At 39.3% G+C, this 27,426-nt stretch overlaps 1 protein-coding gene across 2 annotated transcripts; it reads right to left on the bottom strand.

Moving 5' to 3' along the window:
• Positions 1-599: 599 nt before the first annotated feature.
• On the bottom strand, positions 600-27,133 carry VPS36 (vacuolar protein sorting 36 homolog). 2 transcript variants are annotated; one of them, XM_043532478.1, is made up of 14 exons: positions 26,860-27,133; positions 25,951-26,019; positions 17,733-17,803; positions 16,182-16,296; positions 15,489-15,578; positions 13,434-13,520; positions 9,883-9,915; positions 9,688-9,765; positions 8,991-9,125; positions 7,820-7,885; positions 7,099-7,163; positions 6,077-6,143; positions 3,112-3,188; positions 600-3,032 (listed from the first exon to the last, which is right to left on the bottom strand). In XM_043532478.1, the coding sequence occupies exons 1-14, from the start codon at positions 26,953-26,955 to the stop codon at positions 2,939-2,941; spliced, it is 1,143 nt and encodes a 380-aa protein (XP_043388413.1). In that variant the 5' UTR covers positions 26,956-27,133; the 3' UTR covers positions 600-2,938. The 2 variants fall into 2 exon arrangements, with proteins under 2 accessions (XP_043388413.1, XP_037748921.1); XM_037892993.2 differs by having other exon boundaries at positions 6,077-6,161; positions 26,860-27,120.
• Between the last annotated feature and the right edge of the window lie 293 nt (positions 27,134-27,426).

A 27,426-nucleotide genomic window follows, 5' to 3' on the forward strand; every position in this document is an offset into this window, starting at 1 on the left:
TTGGCCCTAGGCTTTGAGAGTACTGGTACCCACAATTCTAGAATATGTTACTGAGTATGTGTGCTCTTTTATAATATTGGGGTGTAAGTCCACCCAGGCAATCAGAAGCAGCAGACCTGTTCAGACTCAGGCCGTGGACAGAGTTTCTTTAGCTATTAGAAGAGCTTACTGTTGGAGACTTTGCAGATGATCATTTGTATCCTGCTGTTGTCACTCAAGAGATATTTCCAAAACACCTTTTTTTTTTTTTTTTAAAGAAAGAATCCTTGATTTCTAATAACAATCAGGGCTAAAATCGGACCCGAGGTTCCATGTGCTGAACCCTAAACTATATACCGGTGGGAAGAGTGGCTACTCAGGGACTAAAAAAATAAATGTTTCGGGCTCTGCGGAAGTATATGTTTCCTGATGGAAGTGTGACAAGGCACTTCTGCTGAGATGTGTCTAACCACTACATTCCAGCAAAAGATACATTGTATCTTATCCATAAGGATACAATCAGACAGTGAAAATTTAAAAACTTATCCTATCAAACTGCCAGGCCTATGACTTGTGGCTTCAAAGTTCCCCAAAGCATTTAGAAAACAGAAATAGACACGTCAAGAAAATCAGTTTATTTTTATTACTTTGTGGCAACGATTTTCTAATATATACAATTAAATTCTAAACGAGCCACATAATTTAACCCATGAAGTTTTCTCTCCCTGTACAAAGAAAAAGGACTTATCTTGAAAAAAGGCCAAGGAAGTACCATAAGGCTAAAGCTAAGATGTATGTTGTAACGTTATTGCTCAACTGAGACAAACTAAGGGCTCTATGTGGGTTATTCCTGAGTAGGGGAATGGAAGCTAGGAGTGTAAATTTGGTATTTTCTTTTTACACTTGCATCATGACTATGGAGAGGAAAAGCTGCCCCCTTATGAAGAAGGTTTCAGCCACCTAAACCAGTGGATCTTTCCCTAACATTCATGATTCTCCAGCAACACACAGACAGTAAGAACATCCACTTTAGGTGTCCTCTCTGCTTCTCAGTTCTTCAACTCTTTGAGAGTACATTGTCCAGAGTAATTTGTACAGATCTGTCCCATTGTTTACTAGGAGGAGGTGAAAAAACAGAGAATGTGGAGGAGTTCAACTGGCCCCTCCGTCCCCACCCACAAATCTGGATCCCTACAAAGCTGCTGCAGAGAGAGTACAGAGCATTGAGAATATCCTGGTGCCAGTGCTTCCCCGTGTAATTCCTTTCCCTGCCTGATCAATGAGTTTTGGCTCCCCTCCACTTGAGGAAATGCAAGAACAGTGCCCTAAGAGAGCACGGCATGAAAGCTAACTAGGGAGATGCACTAGGGGACGGCATGTCTTTGCTCCAAATGAGCATCCTACAAGATCCTGCAATGAAGGCATGGCAGAGGAACCCAAGCAACTTTAAAGCAGAGGTACATGGGAAAACAAACAGGTAAACAGTAACTTTTCAAACCTCTATCAAAAACATGAGAGTGGGTAGGACCTTCAACCTTGACCAAACTGTGGTGATATTGTAAGATTTTTAGAAATATTTTCAGACAATTAAAAGAACCTCTCTATTTCCTTTCTTTTAGCTTCCATCTGATTATTATTGCCATATCTTTAATTCAAAGCTATATCAATGCGGTCTTCATCCAAACTTTGAACTGAATTCTGCAATAATATATCCTAATTGGTCATGTGGGCCTTTGACACCCACTTACCATCATCTATGTAACTTTAGCTCTTCTAAAACATAACTAATATACAAGTCTACAGGAGTGACAGAAAATTATGGCTGTGTAACTGAATTCTGTAAATCCACAGCATAGGTAAAACCAAAGGATTTATACCTCTTGACTGGTAAACGCGTGTGTTTTTTTGTTCCTCCTTTTAATATTAAAGCACTGGTTTCTGCAGACTAAGGATATGCAAGTTAACCAACCGTCTCTCCAAGACAGACACATGGTACGCAGCTTTGATCAATGACGTTTCTTTAGAAGTGCAAAAGGAAAAACAGCTCATTATGCTGCTGGACAGGATGTAGTGACAGAATAATTGATTTCCCTCAACACTATCTAAAGGAGCGGGCAAAAGCACACACAAACAGCAACATAATGAAGCTTTTTGGGGGAGGGAGAGCAAAGAAACGAGGAACTCTGCACTCACAATACTTCTTGTTTGTCTATTTAGCATTAGACATGACACATTAAACACTATGTTTTCCAGATTTTCATAACATAGGTTAGTTTCTATTTATATCTATAAAGAATTCCCTGGGCTTCGACTCCCAGAATTTGGGAACCTCACTAGGAAAAATTTTTATAGTTCCTGGGAAAAGGGAGCATTCAATATTGCTTTGTTCCTCAGACCTCAACATGCATAAACCATGTCACATTTTTCATCCCTATGGATATATGTCTCTGATCTGAACTCACAGACACACAAAATATACTGAAGTTGGAGAGTACGGAGAGGAAGCTTGCTTTGGAATGTACACACTTCTATTTCCTTGTTATCATCTGTAGGTAGTAAATGACAGTGTTCTATGTTCTGTTTGCCTCTGGAAACAGACCACAAAGGATATTTCCTCCACTTTAACTATTGTGAAATCATCATCTCACTTCTCCTGAAGTGAAAAGTTAAACCGACTATAGAGTAAAACTTACGCTGACTATATATATATATATGTCAGCTTGCCAATTTGAGATCAGATGATTCTGACTCCATGATTCCTGTTACTTTCTGTAATATTCCTCTCCATTCCATATAAAACCACTCAGCATTTGAAATAGCTGAAAAAGCTTTTTCATCACAATATTCACCACTGTCTTGATTAACAAAGCAAAATCTTAAAATCTGTAATTTGAAGGGCTCCCCCTTCTGCTCTCGTGTTCAACCATTACATGATAAACATGCATGAACTACAATATCGTTAACTTTGTGTCATAAATAAGTTTGGATAGAATCTCAAGCCTTCCACTGAATCATCTCTGCAAAGATGGCCCATCTTTTCAGCTAGAAGCAGCCTGAAGAAAGAGAAAGAACTCTTGTAATATTTGGTAAGGGCAATATGATAATCAAGGAGTTATTAAAAATTATATTTACCTCTCTTTGGCTAAAAGAACAGACATCCCCACAAGCTTGGCAAACTCTTCAGCTGTAAGAGAACCCTTTTCAGATACCTATCAAAAAGAAAAGCATGGCATTAAAATAGTGTTGATCTTTTCCTTTCTATTACAGGATGAAAGAATTTTCTCCATTCTTTTAGTTCAGTCTCAGTTCAGAGGGTTAACTGTTACAAATTGGTAACAAATCCCTAGTGAAGACTACTGCTTTATCTGCATTTTTGTTTAAAAAAAAAAAAAAGCAATTTTTGTCCAATACACTATGTAGTGTTCCAGAAGTGTGCTAAGTATGAAAAAGGAAGAACGCAGAAAAGGACAGGAACTAGTCAAACAAATGAAACCGTGTGTCTCTTTTTTGTGTGTCTGTGTGTACGTGTACGTGTACATGTAAAGATAACTTGTGAGAAGTGGGTGGGAAAAAAAATTGCCCATAAATAGCAATATACTTGTGCAATCAATAGTTATACAGCACAGTCATACTTAGTCTTCCCTAAGTGATTTTGTCAACAACGAAGTTTGGAAAAGGAAATGAAAGGCACCAAAGTTGGAGGGTCTTCAGTTTAGAAACTGAAGTCACCCAGGAGGAGGGTGGGGAATTGGGGTTAATTAAAAAAGCCCACTGCCCCAGTACTAACTTGTGAAAACAGCATTCACTAGGTCTCAGGACTTTGGCAGGCCCAGGAGAAGCCACGTTTTCATGCAAATGAATTGTTCTTATATTTCTCCATTATTGCAGGTTCAAGCAGCCTTCCGACCCAGGCATACATGCCTTCTCCTGCAGCCCTCATAATTTGAGGGATTTATTCTGCATTATTCACTGCAATTTCTAATTATGTTGGAGTTATCCTTTACAGAATCTCAGATTAAAGTAGGTCCTATACTCAGATGTGGTAAAGCTAAACCATTGAAACCTAGGGGTGAAACACAGAGCATACTGAGTAAATTGCACAACTTAATATGACCCATGGGTCGTAATAATTTTCCTTCCCAAGTGACTTCAGCTTCTATGTTGATGACCCCTTTGATTCTCCTACCTCACCTGCCACTCAAACCATTCCACTCCCCTATTTCAATCCCCACACTGGTTTCCTCTCATCTTCCCTCAAAAACACAATCTTACTGTATCTTGCTGCATCTGGGAGACTATACACAAGTGAGCTCTTAACTAATCTCCAATCTCATTTCTTCCTCCTTTCCCCCTTATCACCGTTTTTTCCACTCAAACCTCAGTCCTGTTCCCTTTGTAACCCACTCGTGTCTTCTTCAATGCCTATATCCCTGGAGCTCTCTTTTCTTGGAAGACACCCATCTTTCTTAATTCAAGTCCATTCCTTACAGCATATTTTTCTATGAAGCCTAGTGTTATGTCAAAAAACTGCACCACTTCATGATAAATCCACCTTCTCCACTGTGTGTCTGACCTTATTTATAATGTCCATGTGTCTGCTTAAAGCTGCCTGAGGAAGGGAATGTGTTTTTTTTTTTACAATGCTGAGCACACTTGCTGAAGACAACAAATTAATACACCATCACCATAAAACTGACAAAAAACAAAAGGAAAACCAATGAGTCTGTTTTCTTGAAAGAAATGCAGAAAATTAACAAAAATGCATGAAATGTCCTAAAAGATAAATCAGAATTTAAATTTTTCAATTTTAATAACAAAGGTGTTATTTGCGTTATAGCTATGGCATTTGTTTTGAGACCGTATCTGATGTTTTAAAGTGTCCCTTTTAACGAAGGAACATTGTTCTGCACATGTGGTTTTATATACATTATTCTGAGGAGTCCACTTCCAGTCTCAAGAGCAAAGGTGCATCTGCTAGCACTAAATGTTCTCATTTGACAGGACTTTTTGGAAACACCGATATGTAGCCTTCTCAGCTTGTGAAAATTAAGAGTGTGTGCTATGTTCTATAACGTGCAAGGGAAACAGCAGATGATGTGGCAGTAACAGCATTTCACGTATTGAAATGTATCATAAATTCATAGATATTAAGGTCAGAAGGGACCATTATGATCATCTAGTCTGATCTCCTGCACAATGCAGGCCACAGAATCTCACCCAACCACTCCTGCGAAAAATCAGAACCAGTATCGGCTGACTATGTTGTGCAGGTTCTACTACCCCTTTTTAATGAATCAAGACTACCTCTACGCAGTACCCTCTAACACAGGTAGTCTCCTCAAAGTAACAAACTCAATGTAAAATATATATGGCACATACTATGTTCCATTAACGTATAAATGCAAAAACAAGCCCACATTTTATACCTACATTTAATATCTGCTTTCAAATATACTTTCAATCAAACCACACAACGTCTGAAGCCCAATTTACTTACTGGTAGTTAATGTATGAGCCAACTACCATGACACCAAATAAACTCTTCCTACTATGCAAAAGATTTGAGGAAGGACTTTAAGGTAATGAAGTCTTACAAGAGCTCTAAGAGAGATTTATTCCTTGAGGAATGAACAGTGACCTAGAGCAGGTCTACATTACAGCGCTACATCGGTGCAGCACGTCTGGTGTAGACACACTCTGCCAATGGGAGAGCACTCTCCTGTCGGCATAATTACTCCACCTTGGCGAGAAGCAAAAGCTATATTAGTGTTAAAGCATCTCCTGCGAACATAGTGCCAGTGTGGACAGCACAAGACTTGTGCTGCCTGGCCAGGAGGGGCGGGCTTTTTCACATCCCTAAGTGATATAAGTTAGAGCAACTTAAGTGGTAGTGTAGACCTGCCCTAAGATTAATGTGTGTACAGCTCTCTAAAGATGAAAAATGGTACTTAAGTACAAAATATTGTTTTAGGATTTTGGAAGTGGAAAACTTTGGATTTCAAAAGCTCAAAAGGAAATCCTGTACCTCAAGTTTTACACCTAATGTGTCTAAGTTTTCCTAGCAGACAGATTACTGGAGGAAATGAAGTTCACATACTGTGTCTAAAGCAGAAGCCACCATTTCCTCTTCATTGTGGGACTGGAGCTCAATCACCATTACACCGCTGTCAAATAGACGAAGCCTAAAAATCAAAGGGAAAAGACCAAAAAAACCCAAATCTGCAAATATCAACAACGGAAAAATGTGTGTATTTTAGCAGTCTCTTAGTTTCACACATCTAAATGTGATAACATGTCAACAAATCCATTGTAATACCCAAAAGAAAAAAATTGAAAGAGCAAAACTGAACATAAAAATCAACTGCTGAATCTTCACAAACAAAAACAGAAGAATAATTAACTGAACAAGGTGAACAAATGTATTAACGATGCACCAAAGTGGCTTTATTTTCACATCCTGAAAATATATGTTTGGCAAATAAAACCCCAGCAACTTAAATTCAACCACATTTGTATTTTTTAGTGATCACATAATTTAGTTTTGGATGAAACGGAAGTAAATTTTGTTCATACTGTATAACAATGGTGCACATATGTATTTGTTAGCGTTATCAACTGCACCTGAAGAAAGACCATGTGAATCTATTTCTGTAGGTCACATCTGTGGAAAGGAAGGATGGTCCAATAGGTAAGGTGCAACCATGGGACATGAGAAACCTGGGTTCAATTCCCTCCTCATTACCTGTGTGACCTTGGGCAAATAACTTAGCTTCTCAGTGCCTCAGTTCCTCATTCCTAAATTGGGGGTAATCCTATCTCACAGGGCTGTTAGGAGGATAAATACATATTAAAGAGTGCTAGGTGCTCACAAAATACAGCAAGGGGGTCCTTTTAAGTTGGATCAATAGACAAGTGATGTTTATGAACATAAAGGAAATTACATAGGAAACTGAATGAATACTGACCTCTTAGAAGATTAAGTAACACACAGAAATAGGTTCACATTTTACATTAAAATGGATTTTGGAAGGTAAGGCATTTCACAAACTGTGTCTGTGTAAGGGAATCAATGGTCCACAGTTGAAAATTTATTTAGAAATACACATGAAGGACTCTTACCTTAGGGGTAATTTCAGTGCCACTAGCATCTTACAAGCATTTACTAAATCTTCTGGAGAGAGCAACTATTTAAAAACAAGAACATATTTACTCACATTTTACATGTTAAATACACGGTATCACACACACACACACACAAACAAGACAGACAACTATAGATGAAAAAATAACAGAACAAGCAATGATGTAGTACACGATTGCATTTTCGCCTTTCATCTCCCCTCCATGTCTTGCAGCCTTCTCTCACCCTCTTACTCCATTTTCTGCTCTCTTCCTATTCTTCCCTACATTACTCCTGTTCATGACTTGTCTCTTCAGGTAATTTATTTGATTACTGTCCCCACTCCCCCCCCCCCCCCCGCTTCTTTTATTATTTCTGTGTCTGTCCTTCATGTTACTTTCCCGGTGTGAGGAGGGACTCCCCCTTTTTGTATGTTTCATTTTCTTATGCTAGCTGTCATCCTCCTTTACTGGTACTACAGGAGAGGCACATCAGAATGACATACTATGGAAGATGGCCAAAGATTGAATATTAGCAGAGAGAGGGAGAACCGTCCCCCCCAAAAGCTCCATTTTCCATTACAAGAACAGCAATACATCCATCATTTTAAGAAGTTGGACTGTATGTGGTGGACAGTTAAAGATTTGTTTGACACTTCTTTCTTTCATGTTCCTTCTCAAGCAGATTTAGTCAAAGAATACCACAGAATCAGTCCCTTACCTCCAATCCCCGAGCTCGGTTTACCAGACAATATACCTCTGTAAGTGACATTATTCCCCCTCGTTCCTGTGGAAACATGAAGCCAATAAGTGAAATAGTATTAACCTAGAACACAGAGCACACTATTTTGCATATAATAAAACATTTGGATGGATGAAAGTTTTAATCACCACGTGACATGTTAAAGCAAAGAAGATAAACTATCAGCTTGATTTAAAAACATACACAGACAAGATCAATGATATCTAAATTATAAGTCAGTGTTCAAACTGTAATTTTCTTTAATAATTTCAAATTGCAGAATATCAATTATAAAATTCAAGAATTGTGGATTATTTGAAGGTTAAAATACACGTTAAAGTACATGGAATTTCATTATATTAAATCTATTAACCAATTTATCAAGCTTCTGTTTTTCGAACTCACAGGGTTATAATGTAAGGTAAAAAATCTAAGAGATAGTACAGTATTTGAGTTTCACATACATATTGAATGTGCATATCCTTTTTCAAATAGACAAGCTTCAGATAAATTAAAAACTGAAATTTTATTGAATTAAATAGAAAAATTGATAATAAAATCTGTATAGTAGCCTGTATTATAGCAGTGATATATATTAAGTTTACATTGAAACGGTTATTTTTAGGTTTCAGAGTTAACAATCCATTGTTCTTAATGGAGCTGCTCATACTTTTGAGTCACGGAAGACAACTCTTAATTGGTTTATGCACTATTCATTTATTCGAAGTTAGCATTGCAACCATATAGATCAGAAACATATTTTTTAAAATAATAGCTTAGATTCAGAAGCACAATTCTGTGGCAAGGGGTGAATTCTTTAGCCACAGTATTTCAAGGCCCTGCGGCGGGGAAAAGACGACTACTAATTGAGACCTATGAAAGAACTATCACACAAACTCTGTTACGTGGAAGATGAGAAATCATTACTACAAATATAAATTCCCATAATTCCTTTTAGATATTTCTGCTGAGAAAGAGAATAAATGTTATTCAAAGGCAAAATGATGACCCCTCTAAAAGCTGAATTTAAGGTTGCATTATTGAAATCTTAGATCTTGAAAAGAGACACATTGTCAAGGTCCATGATACTGAAATGCACTGCATTAAAAACTCATCAACATGCACAAAAAGAGCATCTCAGGTGCTTTACCTCTAGTGGTGCCTGTAGTATTCCAGCTAGTTGTTTTGCCAGTTGCATATGGTAATGTGTGCCAGATCCATACGTTTCCCTGGTAACTGGGTTAGCTATACCCATGCTCAACAGATAAGATTTAAACCTGATAGTCTACATAAAAAGAAAAGTAAGTTGTATCAGTTATTTCACAGTTCTATTTAAAAAAAAAAAAAAAACTTTTACACTTTTGTTTTTATAGTAGACTTCAACGCATTTTGGGAGATTTGAAAATACACAATGCCAACTATTGGGCAGAATATAAATTTATCAAAATGGTGACAAGCTCTACACAAGTCTTCAGAAATTTGTAAGGGACACTGAAATCTCCAAAAGAAAAAACAGAAAATTGTCGTCTTCTCCTAGTTAATGGAGCGAGCATTTCGGACCCCTTTTAAAGCAAACTAAGTGGGGAAGAGACATGCACATCCTGTAATCACTTCATACTAGTTATTTTTGAAACAAGGTCTTAGATGGACTGACTGTCTTCTCTTTCCACTGCTCAGATGTATTGTATAAAGAAAGCTTTTCATTAAATAAAGGTCAAGAAACAACGGGACATTAGTAAAATATTATTTATGTACATTATGAATATTATCACAATAGCTGTTTAAGTTTACACAGTGAAATGACAAAAAAAGCATTTTGTGAAAATCTAGAAAGAAAGCATATTTACCTCATCTTCTGTGATGTCACCTTGTTTTTCTTTAATTTTGTTAGCTATTGACTTGGATAACTCCACCATTTCCTTAGCCTACCAAAACACACACAAATATGTCAGCTTTCAGCAGTGTATTCAGACATTTTGGTTAAAAGTTAGGAAATTGGTATAAATTTAGATAGATGTGCTGGTAAATGTCACATCCCATACCTTTTCCATTAACTTGCTGAGATCTTCAAAAGCCTAAAATGAAAAACTGACATTATAATATAGTCTGCCTAAAGAAATTAAATGATTTAATGAAGTAATTTTTCCAATGATCTTCCCAAACTCCAAGAATTCTGAATATTAGGGCACCTAATGCTTTAGACCAGCATGTTATCATTTCAAACTGTTTATAGAGTTATAAATTCATGCTCTGGTTTACAAACAGGCATTTTTCCTTCCCAGAGAGCTTATAATTAAAATCAGACAAGACAAGGACAACAGAAAGTATATAGGAAAGTAAAACAATCCTTTGGTTTCCTGCATGGAAGACACACACTAATTTCTACTTAATACTGATTTACAAAATGTAAATAACAGAGCTCGGAGCTAAAGTACTGAGAGTTGAATTAAATTAAATTCATCAAGTTTACCCCTTCTTCCTAAAAACGTTAGGTGTAATTTTTTATTCACTCTCTCACACACACACCCCCTAATTTTGGCCAGTGGAGAGCCCATAGTATAACTGTGGAAATGCTCATAGTGACATCACAATTCTGCTTTTATCAGTAGGCGTTGCTAAAATAGCAGGCAAGATCACAGTTTATTTGGAAATAACAAGGGAGATGGATTGCTCGGTTCGTTTCACACCACTCTTAATTGAGAAAAACATAAAGCTTTGAAAATTATTTGCAGGCAAAATTTATGCATCTAAATACTTGATTCTCAGAAGCAATTAGGTACGTAGACGTCTAACTGAACTAAATTCTGCTGACACAAAACAAGATCCCAATTAAGGCTTGTTTGAAATCAGGCTTATGAAATGCATTATTAGATAAAAGGCACCCTGTGATAAAATCTGTACTTGCTAGATCTGATAAAAGCAGGGGGAAATTAAAATATTTCTATGAAGTATCAGATTTTTTACTACAATGAACTTTTATGGAACTTTTCTACAAAAACCATGTAAAAATTTGGATTTCCATCACAGGACAAATTATTTATTTTCAGGATTTTTAAAATACAAGTTACTTTAATAAAGGTGTGAAGTTCTCAAATACAAAATTGCTATATGGAGCACATAACACCAGATAAGCCTTTCATTTTTTTCATATTTTATTTAAAGAATAAAAAACAAACAAATGCTCTCAGTGTGTTAACAAGTAAGCAGATTTACAATTACCTCCCAGCAGCATAAAAATAATCATACACATGAAAAAAGTGAATTTAGTCTGTCAATATATCAATGCCACAGAAAGGCACTTTTACCCTCTCAGGGACAAACCCTCAACCCTCCTTCAAAATCCTCTCTAATAAATGGCTTTTGCAATATGTCCAGGTGGTCATTAATTTGGATTATTTTGGACCAAGTGTGTGTCTGTGAATGCATGTGGGGAGTCCCAGAACCCTAGAACCATCAGCGTTAGATCCATGAGGGCAGCACCTCCCTTTTATAAAGAGGGCAACTCAGCTAGAACACCACTACAGACCACAAATGTAGCAGCCCTACGGTCCCAACGATTTAATAGTCTAATCTGAAGGTAACAAAAGCATGGCTTCCATTTAATGTAAAGTCTACACAGTAGACTTTTGCTAATCCTGAAGACCTGAAGAAGAGTTCTGCGTTTCGCTCAAAAGCTTGTCTTTTTCACCAAAAGAAGTTGGTACAATAAAATATATTACCTCACCCAGCTTGTCTCTTCTAGTCCACATAGTCAAATAACAATCACTCCCCATACATCTTGGCAAAAATTTAATATGGAGTGTTAAAGAAATTATAATATATTCCCATAGAATAATGAATTACCATTGTCAGAGCACAGATATTTGTGATACAGTGTCTTTTCTTTTAAAAATATTTGTTGACTTACTTGCTAATTTGCCAAATTCAGTACATTCATAATGTGTCTCCCAGGCATTAGCATGAATTAAGGAGCTTCTACGTATTGAATTTTAATATCAACAAAAATTTTTTATATCCAGGCTTTTACTAGTTTAACTCCAATCTCAACAACATGCATGAAAACATCACCCATTAAAAAAAAAAAAATCCTTGACTTAGCTAAATAAATAGCATGTTGTGTATAGTTCCTCCTCTGACCGATTCACTCAGGGCAGGCCTGGAAACAAAGGGGAATGTGCACACACCTAACAGGAACTTCCTCAGATAAACAAAAGGCTAAAGAACTGGATTCTTATCAGCGGCAAACAGCAGATGCAGGAAACCTTTTCATGGAACCCAGGGCACCACTTTTGAAATTAAGTCATTTATAACATTTAAAGCTGGGGGAAGGCAGGATTGCACAAATCACGTTTTTCCTTTGCTCATACAACTCACACAAATGGATTTCTTTTACTCTCTGACAAAGTCAGTGAGGAAAAAATAACCAGACAATACCTTTTGAACCATATACACAAGTAACTTCATTCATTACCTTCTTCATATGTGGGGGGGGAAAGGAGGGGCAGACCAAACAACTAAAAAAAAAAAAAAAAACCCCAACCACCCTTTAATGCTAGTAATAACTGGAAGATCACAGTAAAAGTGTTCACAAAGCAGGTACAAATTTCCTGTAAACTCGATCCGTGAGGTCTTTTTTTATTTTGCTATGTTGTGATACAAACAGTTGCCATATGAATGAATTTGTTATAGTTAATTTATGAAGACTTCTTGATGTTGCAAATCCATCTCTATTACTGTGACAAAACCAGTATAATCTTTTCTTTGATGAATATTTGCAGTCTCGGAATTGCTCCATTAGATATAGTGCTAAAGCAGTGTTTCCCAACTACTGGTCTGTGGACCAGTCCCAGTCCCTGAGATCTCCCTGACACAGTTGAGGAAGGTAGCAAGCCAGTCCCTGTATCAAAAAGGTTGAGAAACACTGGTCGAAAGGCTTTTAAGGAGAGGAAAAGAATGAGGTGGACAGGGGAGGAATAAGCTTCTCTTGTACATGTAATATCTCAAATTCAACTATGGGACTGTTTGTGGGAAAAGCAGTTGTTTTCTCTTTGGAAAATATTTTTGCAGAAATTACTGTGACATCTGATTATTGAACACTTTGCCATGCATAATTATAAACAAATTAAAATTTAAAAATATGAATTTCTGTTAGATAAATTTACTGTATAATAATTATTTACATATATAAAACCCCTTTGAACAATACACCTGGTAAATGAATATCTAATCTTCATCTGATCCATAATTAGACCTGCTAAGACAATAGTCTTGTTGGACTGGTCCCTTTCTGTAGAAGGCTCTTTGTTCTGCTTCCCCCCCTGAAAGGCCATTGAACTTTGCCTTTCAACTGCACTGAAATCCATAAACATACAAAGCATTTGGCACCAATGAATGTCCCTCTTGAAATGGAGCATTTAAATGAAATATTCTTAAACACCTGGGATAAGCCAGTTAAAGACATAACTGTAAATTACATACGTGTAATCTTTTCAAAGTTTTAAAACTTTCTACTGATGAAACAGTACACGGCTACCTCTAGAAAAAAGTCTGAAGGAATGCAGGTGGCTGACCTTGAAACTTGAGCAGTATTTACCTCAGAAATGTTTTTGTCAGTCTCTTTTCTCTTCTCTTCTAATTTCCTCTCAATACCTACAATTCCTACAGCCCTTATTCTTCCTGCCTGCAAAATAAAATAGTTTAAAGAAAAGAAAAGGAAGCAAATGTTAAGAGTTCTCTCACCCACCTCCCTATGAAAGAGCTTATATTTACAACAGAGGAAAACGTCCCACAAAGAACTAAGTAAAATGTAATGATTGTTAATGATCTACAATACATCTAATTTCCTGAAAAACATTCCTTAAGTCAAGGTCATAGTTTATCTACAACAACTTTCTACAAATAAGAAAAATACACCGAATATAGATTTGCTGCAGAATACTACAGGACAAACACGTTATTTAAATTGTTAGTATAATGATGTATAACACAGCATCTCGTGCAGGATACAGAGACAGTAGAGATAAGCTGGGATGCGCAAACTGATGCTTCCCTAGTTTAACTGGAGCGAGCCTAGAGGTAGAGCATTTTCAGTGAGGATCCTGGATTTAGGAAGTTGTTCTCCCCATTGCTCCATCACAGTCTGAATAGGTTTCTCTGAAGGGAGATTTAGAAGGGTACGAGGTTGGACATTCACCCCATTTATTGATAGTGCGTCATACAGATAATATGTGAGACATACATGCAACATATGGGGTGATATCCTTTTACTAAATTGGAGAGTCATGTTAAATTTATCAGCCTCTTCCTGGCCTAGCCTCCAGATCTCTAACTGCACCCTCATTCTTCTAATCCTCTCTATTGATTTTGACACTCAATAGTACTTCCCATAAAATCTTGAAAAAAGAACAGGAGTACTTGTGGCACTTCTGTTCTTTTTGCGGATACAGACTAACACAGCTGCTACTCTGAAACCTTAAAATCTTGCAAATCCTTGAGTTGCCATCCTCTCCTGGTTCTCTCACCATCTCTCTGCTCATTCTTTTAGATTCTCCAACTCTCTGTGTCCCAGAAGTTGCAGTCCTTGATCCCCTCCTCTTCTTGGTCTACACCTTTTCTTTGGGCGATCTCATCCATGCACGTGGCTTCTACTACCACCTTTACATAGACATGAGCAAATCTACCTTTCCATTCCTGACCTATTTCCATCCAATCCTGTATTTCAGCCAGTCTCAACAGCTTCTCATAGATGTCTCATGGGAAATTTAACAATGCCAAACTGAACTCTCTCTATCCCCTCCTATTCTCTGTCACCATTGACAACAGCACCATCCTCCCTACTGTAACTCATTTATATGATGGCTGTATCCAAAATGTCACCAGCAGTTTCCAAATACAGATGATGATGATGATGATATTCCCAAAAAGTTTATGATCTCAAAATACAGAAATAGATGAAAGAAAGCAATCTTGAAGATATTCCCAATAATCAAAACTGTTCATTTAAATCATAGCTACTCACACATATGACGCACACAGGCTCCAAGCAACTATATTAAAGCAATGTAAAGAATCTAGAACCCACAAAACCAAGAAAGTATAAAATTAAGGCTGAAACTCCATCCTTCATCTTCCTTGTATGTCTCATATTGTAGAAGTTTCTACACAGAATATGATTATTTTACATCAGAATTTCAATACCTAGGCATAATTAGCAGACTACAAATGGCACATCAAACCAAACACCATACTCACTCATAAATTAGAATTTCCTCGCTTTTGTGCCATTCTGAGAATACCATTAACTCTATTTTAAATGTATTTAACTACATAACCTAAGGACAGGTTCCCAGTTGTGTCTGAGCTCTTCTCAGATACAGTGAGGACACCCAGCTGCTCAGACCCAGTACAAGGGAGAACTGCAAGAGAACAGCTCCAGTTTATGCCAGTGGAGAAGCAGCCATGGTGGAGTTCAACTCTGCCATGCCCCCTTTCTGACCTCAGAATGCCAGGGGTGGGGAGGAGCTGATGTGGGCAATGGCTATGCTGGCAGCACAAAATGGACACAATAGACTGGAGATCTGAACCTAAGCATTCAAATATGAAGAGAAGTCTAACATAAAGAAGAGAGTATCAAGAATGTAGTAAGTACCTGTGGACCCCTGTTAATTTGAATGGTCTGAAAAACAGGCATGTTCTCCCATCTCCTCTGTGTCATTTCTTCTGACAACCGCCTATAGAACTGCATATGTTTAAAAAAAAAAAAAAAAAAAAGGCACTCTAAGTTTTGTAGAATATTTAACATCTCAGAGATCAACAAAATGAATTCCACTAAATATCAAATGCCATAACAACGTCACATTTATATTGGACTTTTCCTTTTTTTAGGATAAAAAAAAGTTACAGACCATGCAATCATATACATTTCAATGGTAGCTGTAACAATTGTGAGTTAAACATGCATGATTACGTATTTCCATTCTAAACACATTCAGACATTCATAACTTTCCAAAACTTTCACTTAAAGAGACTGAAATTTCCATCCTCGGTATCTGTCCAAAGGTGATTAAAAAAACAACTGAGCAATCCAGTTATTACTGATACCATTACCATGAGATTACGTTAATCCAGCCATGTGGATGGAATTGCAATGGAGCAATCCCATTCATTTAGTTTGGGTTAATGCTAGTGGGTGGTGATGGTTTATTGATTGACAACAAGGCCTCCTACACACACAGTTCCACAGCAAATACTGCAAGATGAATAGTATCACTAATACAGGGAGAGCAGAAATATTTGTGACAAAACATTTAACCTATTTGGTTGCACTGTATGTACACATACCTCAATCTGACCATGTTCTTTGAAAGAAAGTTTGATGTAGGAATATTTGCTGCTCTGGAATGGGCCAGGCTCTTTGTTTGAAGGAGCTGGATGAAGATGAACCACTATTTTGGCACTAAGGAAAGGTGTAGGGAGAGAGGAAGGAGGGGAGAAAAAGATATATCCCTAATTTATAAAATAATATTTCTTAATCGTGCGAGTCAGGTTTAAAAGCTTAATCTAGTTCTATATTAACTGATGGTTATTTTACATTCAGAACATTTCAGATAATCCTTCAGGATTTTAATAAAAATCAAGTACATTAAACAACACATTAATAATAATATATTTTTATATTATATTATTTTATCACTAGACTAGAATTTTCATATTAAAAATACTATAACCCCTAAAAAATATAAAACCTCACTAATAATAAAACACATGTACAATCCACTCTCAGAAGATGATCTATCATAAATATTAGAAGGTCAAACAAAGATTCTTGAAAAAAAAATTGAACTACAAACTGTCAAGCTGTACTTTTGATTAAGGCTTCCCACCTGCAACATAACCCCAAAAGGCTCTACAGTGACTCACAGCTGCTGCCAAAACACACTACCTTTCTCATGGAAACAAAAAGGTCTCAATATTATGTTTAAACTATCTCACCATGTGTGCCAGCCGAAGATTTTGCATATGAACTCGTCCAAAACCAACATCCTAGGCTAACGTATGCATGAAAGCAACATGGTCTAGAATGAAGCCCAACAGCAAAACAACTCATGAAAGAGCACGGTTTCAGCAAATATAATAGCCCCATCTCACTTCATCACAATAATTCTATTATTCTTGTCCAGCTTTAATAATATATCTATTTTGTTATTACTCTTATTTAGTCACCTCCTCTAGCACCAGATCTCGCAAGCCCCAGTGTATGGTTCTACCAACTGGGATAATTGTTTCAGCGTGCAGGCTGAAACAATTTGATCTGCTTATAACATCCAGGATACAGACATAAGCAGATGTAGACCAAACACACTTCTTCATAAAAGCTTTATTTTTCCTTCGGTGTTAATGTCTCTCTTGTTGAACACATATCATACTGCTCTAATTATCTGTCAAGTGAGAGGGTCCCAGTTATTGGTCTTTCCTTCAGAATCAGGTTAGATGATGGTGTAAGTTAATCTGCTGAGAACTGAGCAGTATGCTCCTCTGCTGGGTTCCTACTCCCAACCAGCCTTGCAGAGCAAGAGACCTGGTCTGAGACCTAAATTTGAACACTAACCTATCACCATGGCACTGCTGATTAAGTGAGATAAACCCAAGTATTCATTGCTACGAGCGGAAGACTGAATCACAAACTTAACCACTGATTACAGGGTAATTATTTAGCAAATCAAGTCACACACATACAATTTTTCATAACGACCCTCTCCCCCATTTGATCCTTGTATCTGAATCAGGACATCTGGGTTACATTCCTGGGCTCTACCAGACTTCTTGTGTGATTTTGAGCATGGCACATAACCTATGTGCCTAAGCTTCCAAAGTGAAAGACACACACCTTACCTTTTTCCTATGCCAGCTGCCTGCTCTTCAATGAAGACAATCTGAGAAAGAGGGATAGCAATGCAGCATTCCTAGAATAAGCAACACAGAATAACAACTAGAAATTAAAAACTATTTTCTTGAATGGCTTGTAAAATAAATAAATAAATTTTCATACTCTTTTAATCACTAAAAAAGTCAACAGTGCTAATATTTGTAGGACGTTCTCCCACAAGCCATTTCATATAGAAGATGACACTGGTTGCAATAGAAAATTATCCTTACGTTACTATTTAAAAAGGACTTTAAACTGAAAACTAAAAAGTGAACATGAAGGTATAATTGTTAGATAATCAGACAAGGAAGGGACTTAGGACTGACACAATGTCCTTAACTCAGCCATTGGATGTCTACGCACTTTAGGTGGTGTACAAATTTATTATTATTTGTAAAGTGGTCAGAAAGAATTAGATGCTTCACATACAGGTAAGTCAAGGACCCCACTACAGAGATCTTACACGCTGGCAAAGACAATGACAAAAGGTAACAATTGCTTCTTGTAGATATCCCATTTTTTAAGTTCCTAAGTCCGAAAACAGGTGAACTGACTCGAAGCGTAAAGGTATCCTTGCACGCTACGTAAGATGTTCTGCTAAAGAACCAAAGGAGGCGATACAGACAGACAGCTGGGTTAAGAGTGCAGTAGGTGTCTGAGATCACAGAATTTATTTGTATTTATTTTCTAATGCCCAACATTCTCATTGACACCAGTTTAGAACTACACACCTATGCATCAAACAAGGAAGAATTCAGTATTTTGGAAATCACAGCATTTTCCCGTACTGACCAAATACATATGGTACGTGACTGTACAGCAGCTATAAAACGGCTGCTGCTATTTGTCACAGTTTTGTTTTCACAGAAGATGCAATACCTAAAAATAATTATCGGTCGGGCTATTACAAAAGTAGCCTGATATTTCCCATTATGAGACCCTGTTTTCTGATGCTTATAGCTTTTCCAAACTTCAACCATTTGGGCTGAAGTTTCCTGTGCTGTCTCCCTCAGGTTGAATTACCTTGGAAAATTTCAGCCAAAACTGTTTGGCTGTTTCCTAGAGCAAGGCTATGGAAAAAATACATTGTTTTGCCCATGTTAAAAAATTCTAGAACTTTTTCTTTAAACAGCTCTAGCACCCCTATCTTGTGGAGCAGGGACCTGAAATTTGGGTCGGAGATATTCTGTTTGCCATCCTGTTTGCCAATCCACCCATACTTAGTCAAGTTACAAGCTTTTGAAAAAAAATCGCAGTTTGCAGATGCTCAGTAGAGACTGGAAAAATAGTATGTGATCATATATTTAAAGACTATCATAATGCATACTCACAAGGGGGCGAAATTAAGATTGCACAGGCAACCTTAATTCTGGCATTCCTAACTGAGTGCTTGACTTTGTAGCCTTAATAATGTTCTTTTGACATAGTTATTTTGTGGGCAATACCTGTATAAATTGTTCTTTTACAAGTAACATTACTTTGATACTGTGTGAAAAAGAAACAGAGACAGGGCATGAACGTAACTCAGGACTTCATCAGGTCTGTTTAACTTCTGTTTCTTTTGTCAGCATTTTGACTAGTTTTAGGAAGATTTGCTGCTCCATCCCCCATTGTTCTCATGCTTTTTAAGGTGAGAAAAGGAAATGGGAAAGAAAGTTATGGCATAAGACCCCATCCTTGGTAGTACGCTGCTCTCAGGGACATTTCAAGGCTGTGACCCAAAGCCCAGCAAACTTGTATGGTTTACAATAGAACTCTAGTCACAACTCCAAAATAAGACTTTTTTTTTTGGTAGCCTCAGAATTTGTTGTTATCCTGTCTTCTAGGGCTTTGTTAAAGAAGATGCTTCCAGTGACAATGGGCTTTTGGGACAGGGATTTCCATCATAATGCTTGTTTGATTTTGATCTTTATGGGTTGTGGATTTCTACCTACTTGAACAGTTGGGGATCAGTCTCAAGGATAACAGTTCCTAGTACACATCCTCAGATTCTCTCGTGCTTTGTATGCTGAGGAAGAGGATAAATCTTAATAGCACTGAAAAAAGGCAGGGATGGGTGAGTGTTGATAGTAAACAAGCGGAATGTGGTGGCACAAGCCACCTTATACTGTACCGTGTTTGTTTCCATTACAAATCACTATGGTTTAAGTGAAAAAAATATGGATTCTCCTCCAGCTCATGCATATTTAACACAATTGTTAACTAAGACTCTATATATTATTTTGAGAACACCAACAATAATTATGTTTAAGTCTTAGATGCAATCTACCAGTTTTTTTCAGAAGATATCCATGTACAGAACGATGGTTTTTATAGCTAACCCGACTATCGGTATGTAAAATGATATTCCTGGTCTGAAACATAGACCTCGAATTAAGACAACATGGATGTATATTAGACTGTTTTCTTTGCCACCACCAATCTTAATACATTGGAAAAACAGGTCTCTGCCTTGAGGAACAGAATGGGACGTAGGGATCTAAAGGGTTAACTGGTCAGCATTAGGCTTACCATTAACCGGACCTTAACTGTTAACCCCTGTGGCCGGCTGGTGGCGCCAGGCCAACCGACCGGAGCGGCCCCGACCGCCCCAGGCAGGCAGGCCAGCTGGACCCTGGCCACAGCTGCGCCGGGCAGGTGGGACCCCAGCCCCATCCGGGATCCCAGCCCCAGCCGCCCTGCGCCAGCCCACCAGGGCAACCTCAGTTAACGGTTAAGCGGTTAAACAATATAATTTTAATCATTTAACCAGATAACCTTTTTAACTGATATTTACATCCCTAATAGGACGCTGCCCTTTATCAGATTGCATCTCTAGAGAAAGCATTCACACACTTTAAAATAAATAGTACCAGGGAGATTTATGTGAAAACACACAGAAACCTCTCATGGGATTATAACTAGGGATCTACAATTGAAGTGTGACACTACCATGTTTGTAACACTACCATGTTTGTTGGAAGGACTTTTATATGCTGAAATTTAATCTCTAATTAGTATTCTGCCTTTATGTCATGTAGTTAGCTAGTGAACAGAAGCAGCAAATGGGAATTTTGCAAGGGAGTTCGCCAGGTAAAGGAGGAGAGGCTACGGGAAAGTCTACACTTAAAATGCTGCATAAGCGCAGCTGCTTTGCCACTTTAGTGCTTTAATAAAGACACTCTACCGCGATGGGAAAGAGTTCTCCTGTTGGCATAGTTAATCCATCTCCCCAAGAGGCAGGAGCTATGTCGATCGGAGATGCTCTCCCACCGACACAGTGCTGTCTATACCATGGCTGGGTCAGATAACTACGTTGCTCGGGATGGGGATTTTTCACACCTCTGAGCAACATAATTATACCAATATAAGTCTGTAGTGTAGACCAGATCTCTGTGACCGTTGGGGTGAATATGTTTGCTATGTGCTTGCTTGATTAAAGATTATTGTCTGGTCCACACTAGAAAATTCACATCCCTGAGTGACATAGTTATGCTGACCTAAGAACCTATGTAGACACTGTTAGGTCGACAGAAGAATTCCATCAACCTAGCTATGACCTCTAAGGTAGGTAGAATACCTACACCAAACAGGAAAATCGCTCCCATCACTGTAGGTAGTGTCTACACTGAAGCACAACAGCAGCGCAACTGTGCTACTGTAGCATTTTAAGTGTAGGAAAGCCCTACAGTGTGGTCTGCTGTGGGACCTGTGTACTGAGCCAAGCAGCCTGCAAATCTAGGTTGAGAGCTCACTAGCAAGGCTCTAACCTGCTATGCTTTGATCCCTAATCCCTCAACAGGGGGGCGGGACTACCACAGGGAGAACAGGGGTTTAAAAAGCCAGATCCGAAGTGACCAGGGGAGTTTCATGAGGGAGTTTAGAGAGGGAGTGAAAGAGGCAGATACACTAAACTTAGGCCAATAACTTCCCTCCACAACAAAAAACAAAAGAAAACAAAAACCCCATGAGAGTAAAAATAATACAGGCACAAGTCTGGCAGGAGAGTGGGGGCTATCCAATTAATTGCACTGAATGCAGCATCTACAATTACCTGCCTTGTAGGCAGGTGGTATATGTGTGCATTTGGTGCAAGCAACTCATGACCCTCAGAGAGACTATATGGGCTCTTGAGGCCAGAGTGGCTGAACTGCAGGAGCAAAGAGAGAGACAGGAACAGACAAGACTTTCAGAGACACTGGTCCCACCCCCAGTTTGACAGCCTCTGTGCTGTTAAGCAGGATGAGAGTCTCAGAGAACATTAAGCTGGAGCAGAGGGAAACAATCCCATAATTGGAACACTCCTTCCAGATGATGTCATGGTATCCTCTCGCAAGGAGAGTACTCCTCTTGGGGAGGGGACCCTCATTATTAGGGAGAGACAGGTAATAGTAACAGGGGATTTGATTATTAGAAATACAGATAATTGGGTTTGTGATAAATGGGAGAAGCCCATGGTGACTTGCTTGCTAGGTGTGGAGGTTGTGGATCTCAAGAGTCATCCAGACAGACTTATGTGCAGTGCTGGGGAAGAGCCAGTGGTCGTGATACATGGAGGTACCAGAGACATAGGGAAAGGTAGGAGAAAGGTTCTGGAGGCCAAATTTAGGCTCCTAGGTAACAGATTGAAGTCCAGGACCTCCATGGTAGCATTCTCTGAAATGCTTCCAGTTCCACATGCAGGACTAGGAAGACAGGCAGAACAGCAGGCTGTCAATTCATGGATGAGACAATAGTATTGGGAAGGGTTTTAGGTTTATTAGGAACTAAGGGACCTTTTGGGAAAGGAGGAGTCTAGACACCTAAACCAAAATGGAACTAGATTGTTGGCATGTAAAATTAAAAAGGTTGTAGAGGATTTTTTTAAACTAAGGGCTGAGGAGTACACAGTTGGAGCACTGACATCCCTCAGCAATGAATTTAATAAAGGGGGAATCCTATATCCTAGTAAAGAGGATAGGAAAGAAGTTGGTAAAGTACGGACAGGAGCTAGTGAAGAACAGACAAACATAAAAAAAGAGTCACATGAAGGCAAGCAACTGAATATTGACAAAATGCACAAGTGCTTCTGTATAAATGCTAGAAGTCTAAATACTAAGATAGATGAACTAGAAAGATATTGATATAACAGGCATCAAGGAAACTTGGTGGAAGGGGGATAATCAATGGGATTCAATAATATCATTGTAGAAAATATACAGGAACGAGAGTAAGTCACATTGGTGGGTGAGTGGTACTATACGTGAAAGCAAGCATAGAGTCAAAGTAAAAACCTTAAATGAATCTAATGATACCACAGAATCTCTACGGCAGGAAATCCCATGCTTGAACAATAAGAGTATAGCAGTAGGTATATATCACCGACCACCTGACCAGGATAGTGATTGTGAAATGCTCAGGGAGAACACACAATAATGAGAAATTTCAACTATCCCCATACTGACTGAGTATATGGCACCTCAGAAAATGATACAGAGATAAAATTTCTAGAAATATTAAATGACTGCATCTTGGAGTAGCTTGTCCTGGAACCCACAAGGGAAGAGGATTTAGTCCTAAGCTGGAATGCAGGGTTTCGTCCAAGAGGTGAAGACAGCTGAACTGCTCAGCAACAGCGACCATAATGTAATTGAATTTAACATTCTTGTACGGGGAAAAATGCCAAAGAAACCCAACTTCTAAAAGGGGAACTATACAAAAACGAGGAAGCTAGTCAAACAGAAATGAAAAGGAACAGTCACAAGAGGGAAATGCCAGCAACCAGCATGGAGACTATTTAAAAACACCATAACAGAGGCTCAAACTAAATGTACACAGCAAATCAATAAAACAGAAAGAGGACCAAAAAAACCCCAAAACAAAACGCCACCATGGCTAAACATCAGAGTAAAAAAGGTGTCCTTTAACAACTGGAAGTCAAATCCTAATGAGGAAAATAGAAAGGAGCATAAACTATGGCAACACAAGCGTAAAAGTATAATAAAGCAGGCCAAGAAAGAATTTGAAGAGCAACCAACTAAGGACACAAAAACCTTGCAATAAAAATGTTTTTAAGTACATCAGAAGCAGAAAGCCTGCCAAATAATCAGTGGGGCCACTGGATGGTTGAGGTACTAAAGGAGCACTCAAGGAAGACAAATCCATTGTGGAGAAGCTAAATAAATTCTTTGCATTGGTCTTCACACTGCAGAGATATGGGGGAGCTCCCCACACCTGAGCCATTCTTTATAGATGACAAATCTGAGGAACTGTCCCAGATTGAGGTGTGAATAGATGAGGTTTTGAAATATATTGATATTTATGTTTAATTTATGTCACCAGGACCAGATGGTATTCACCCAAGAGTTCAATTTTTATTTGAATTCCTTAGAAGAACTACTAATTGTGGTATGTAACCTATTGTTTAAATCAGCCTCTGTATCAGATGACTAAAGGGTAGCTAATGTAACACTGATTTTTGAAAAGGCCGCAGAGGTGCTCTTGACAATTACAGGCTGGCAAACCTAACTTGAGTACCAGGCAAATTGGTTGAAACCACAGTAAAGAACCAAAATTATCAGACACACAGATAAACACAATATGTTTGAAGAGTCAGTATGGCTTTTGCAAAGGGAAATCATGCCTCACCAATCTATTAGAATTCGCTGAGGACATCAACAAGCATGTGGACAAAGGTGATCCAGTCGTATAATGTACCTGAACTTTCAGAAAGTCTTTGACAAGGTCTCTTACCAAAGGCTCTTAAGCAAAGTAAGGGAGTCACGGGCTAAGAGGGAAGGGCCTCTCATGGATCAATAACTGGTTAAAAGAAACAAACAAAGGTTAGGCATAAATGATCAGTTTTCATAATGGAGAGAGGTAAATAGTGGGGTCCCCCAACAATCTGTACTGGGACCTGTGCTATTTTACATATTCATAAGTGATCTGGAAAAGATAAACTTTGCAGACAATACAAAATTACTGAAGATAGTTAAGTCCAAAGCTGACTGCAAAGAGTTACAAAAGGATCTCACTAAACTGGGTGACAAAATGGCAGATGATAATCAAAGTTGATAAGTGCAAAGTAATGCATGTTGGAAAAAATAAACCCAGCTATACATACTAAATGATAGGGTCTAAATTAGCTGTTACCAGTCAAGAAACAGTTCTTAAGAGTCATTATGGACAGTTCCCTGAAAACATCTGCTCAATGTGCAGCAACAGTCAAAAAAAAAATCCTAACAGAACGTTAGGAACCATTAGAAAAGGGATAGACAAGAAAAAATATCATAATAACACTATATAAATCTATGATATGCCCATACCTTGAATTCTGCATGCAGTTTTGGTTGCCTCATCTCACAAAAGATATATTAGAGTTGGAAAAGATGCAGAGAAGGGCAACAAAAATGATTAAGCTTCCATATCAGGAGAGATTAAAAAGACTCAGAGATGACTAAGGGGATATGATAGAGGTCTATAAAATCATGAATGGTATGGAGAAAGAGAGTAAAGAAGTGTTATTTAGTCCCTTACATAACAAAAGAACCAGGTGTCACCGGATGAAATTAACAGGCAACAGGTTTAAAACAAACATAAGGAAGTACTTGTTCACACAAGGCACAGTCAACCTGTGGAATGCCATGGGATGCTGTGAAGGCCAAAAGTATTACTACGTTCAAAAAAGCATTAAATAAGTTCACAGAGGATAAGCTATGGTTATTAACCATAATGGTCAGGGAGGCAACCCCATGCTCCAGGTGTCCCTAACCTTCCTACTGCCAGAAGCTAGGATTGGATGACTCAAAATTGCCCTATTCTGTTCATTCCATCTGAAGCATCTGGCACTGGCCAATGTTAAAGACAGGATACTGGGCTAAATGGACCATTGGTCTGACCCAGTAAGGATGTTTTTATACGGGTTCTTTTTTTGTCTTTTCTGTGTTGTTTTTGGGTCTGTGTGAATGGTTGGGGGAAAGAGGGAAAAAGGAATGAGTTACTCAGTGGACTATGTACACGTTGGTAAATTATCTTAAAATTTCCAACCCCAGTTGATCAGACTATATTACCTCTCCATGTTGTGTGCATAAGGCACTTACACAGTAAGGAAAAAGTTTAGTCACATAAAAATGAGTTCTTTCTTGCACAGTCGCATCACTAAAAGTTACCTATGGTTTATTACGGAATGTATAGTCAACCCACGTACAAAAAAGATGGGGTACTTACATGATTTTTCAGATCTCTCCAGATCAGTCGGTGTGTGCTAAGTAGCAATACCCCAGTATCAAACTTTACCTAGACCAGAAAAAACAGATACTAAATTAACCACAAATTTAACAAACAAGCTGGGTAAACATTGATTTTTGAAGCATTATATGTTGTCATAATATAGCACCCTAATTAATCAAATATTTTGAGAACACCCTGTTTTTGCTGCTAACACAAGCCAGCCAAGCTGATGAAGCCACAAAAAGAATTATTACCGGAGGATAACACTGATATGAACAAGCTTCCTTTTCAGCTGTATAAACTTTCCCCCCGGAAACCCGGCAGGACCCTCCCTTCCCGATGGTACCAACGCCCGAGAGCAGCAGGCCGTTTCTAACAAGGCGATCGGCGTTTCAGGTTTTGCCCCGCTGGGAGTGCAGACATGCGGCGTGCTAGACAGAGGACGGACGTGGGGTCCCTTCCTGCCCTACACTGCTGTGATTAGGGAAAGGAGTTAAAAACTAGAGCAGCACGTTGGGCGTCCAGTGCGAACCCCTCCCTGACCCACCAGGCGGTTCCATTTCTTCTCGGCTAAAGGAAGAGGCTGTTTGTTCCTGGCCTACCACAAAGCAACCCTCGCATCAAAAACACCCGGCAGGACCTAGCTTCCTGCCGGTACCGCCAGCTCCATCCACCGGACACCGAGCCAGCTACCGCCGCTGGGGGGGCAGCCCGGCCGGCAGAGAGAGAGGAGCACTGCGGCGGCCAGGGCTGGCTCAGGGCTCCGTGGCCGGGGCACTCAGCAGCGGGGGGCTCCTGGGCGGGGTGCCCCGGCTGCCCCTGCCCAGGGTACCGGTGGTGATCGCTGGGCCAGGGCGGGTGTGGGGCCCCGGCCGCCGCTAGGCCCGAGCCGGGCGCTCCCTTTACCTTCTCCTCCCCGTCGTAAAGCCGCACCCCGCGCTGCTGGATCACCAGGGTCTCGTTGATCTCCAGCAGGCCGCTGGCCCACGCGAACCGGTCCATGGCGGCGCCTCCGAGCGGCCGGGAACCCCCCGCGCCACCGCCGCCGGCTCCTCGCCCCTCTAGTCCGGCTGCAGCTTCCTCCGGAGTCCCAACCCCGGGCGCTGCGCCCTCTGCTGGCCGCCGCCCGCCGGCCTCGGCCCCGGGTGCGGGGTGACTGTGAGCGCCGGGCAGCGAGGAGACCGCGGGAGGGATGGGCCCGGGAGCCAGGCCAGGCCCCGCAGCTGGACAGGCATTTCCCCCCCCTCGGCTTGAGAGAGGCTGGGTGCCACAGTACCTCTGTGGGTCTGAATGTGCCCAGAATTCAGGGACTTGGGATCCAGGGTCCTGCCTCAATGTCTAGTCCCAGCTGTAGCTATTAAAGATTGGGCCAAACCAGCCACCTGGAGCCAGAATCTGATACCCCCTAAAGAAGTTCAGACCCAGATCCAAATTATTCAGCTGGGCACATGCTCCATAAAGGGCTGAACCCGC

Source organism: Chelonia mydas, chromosome 1 (genome assembly GCF_015237465.2).
Source record: "Chelonia mydas isolate rCheMyd1 chromosome 1, rCheMyd1.pri.v2, whole genome shotgun sequence".
Classification (NCBI taxonomy): domain Eukaryota; kingdom Metazoa; phylum Chordata; order Testudines; family Cheloniidae; genus Chelonia; species Chelonia mydas.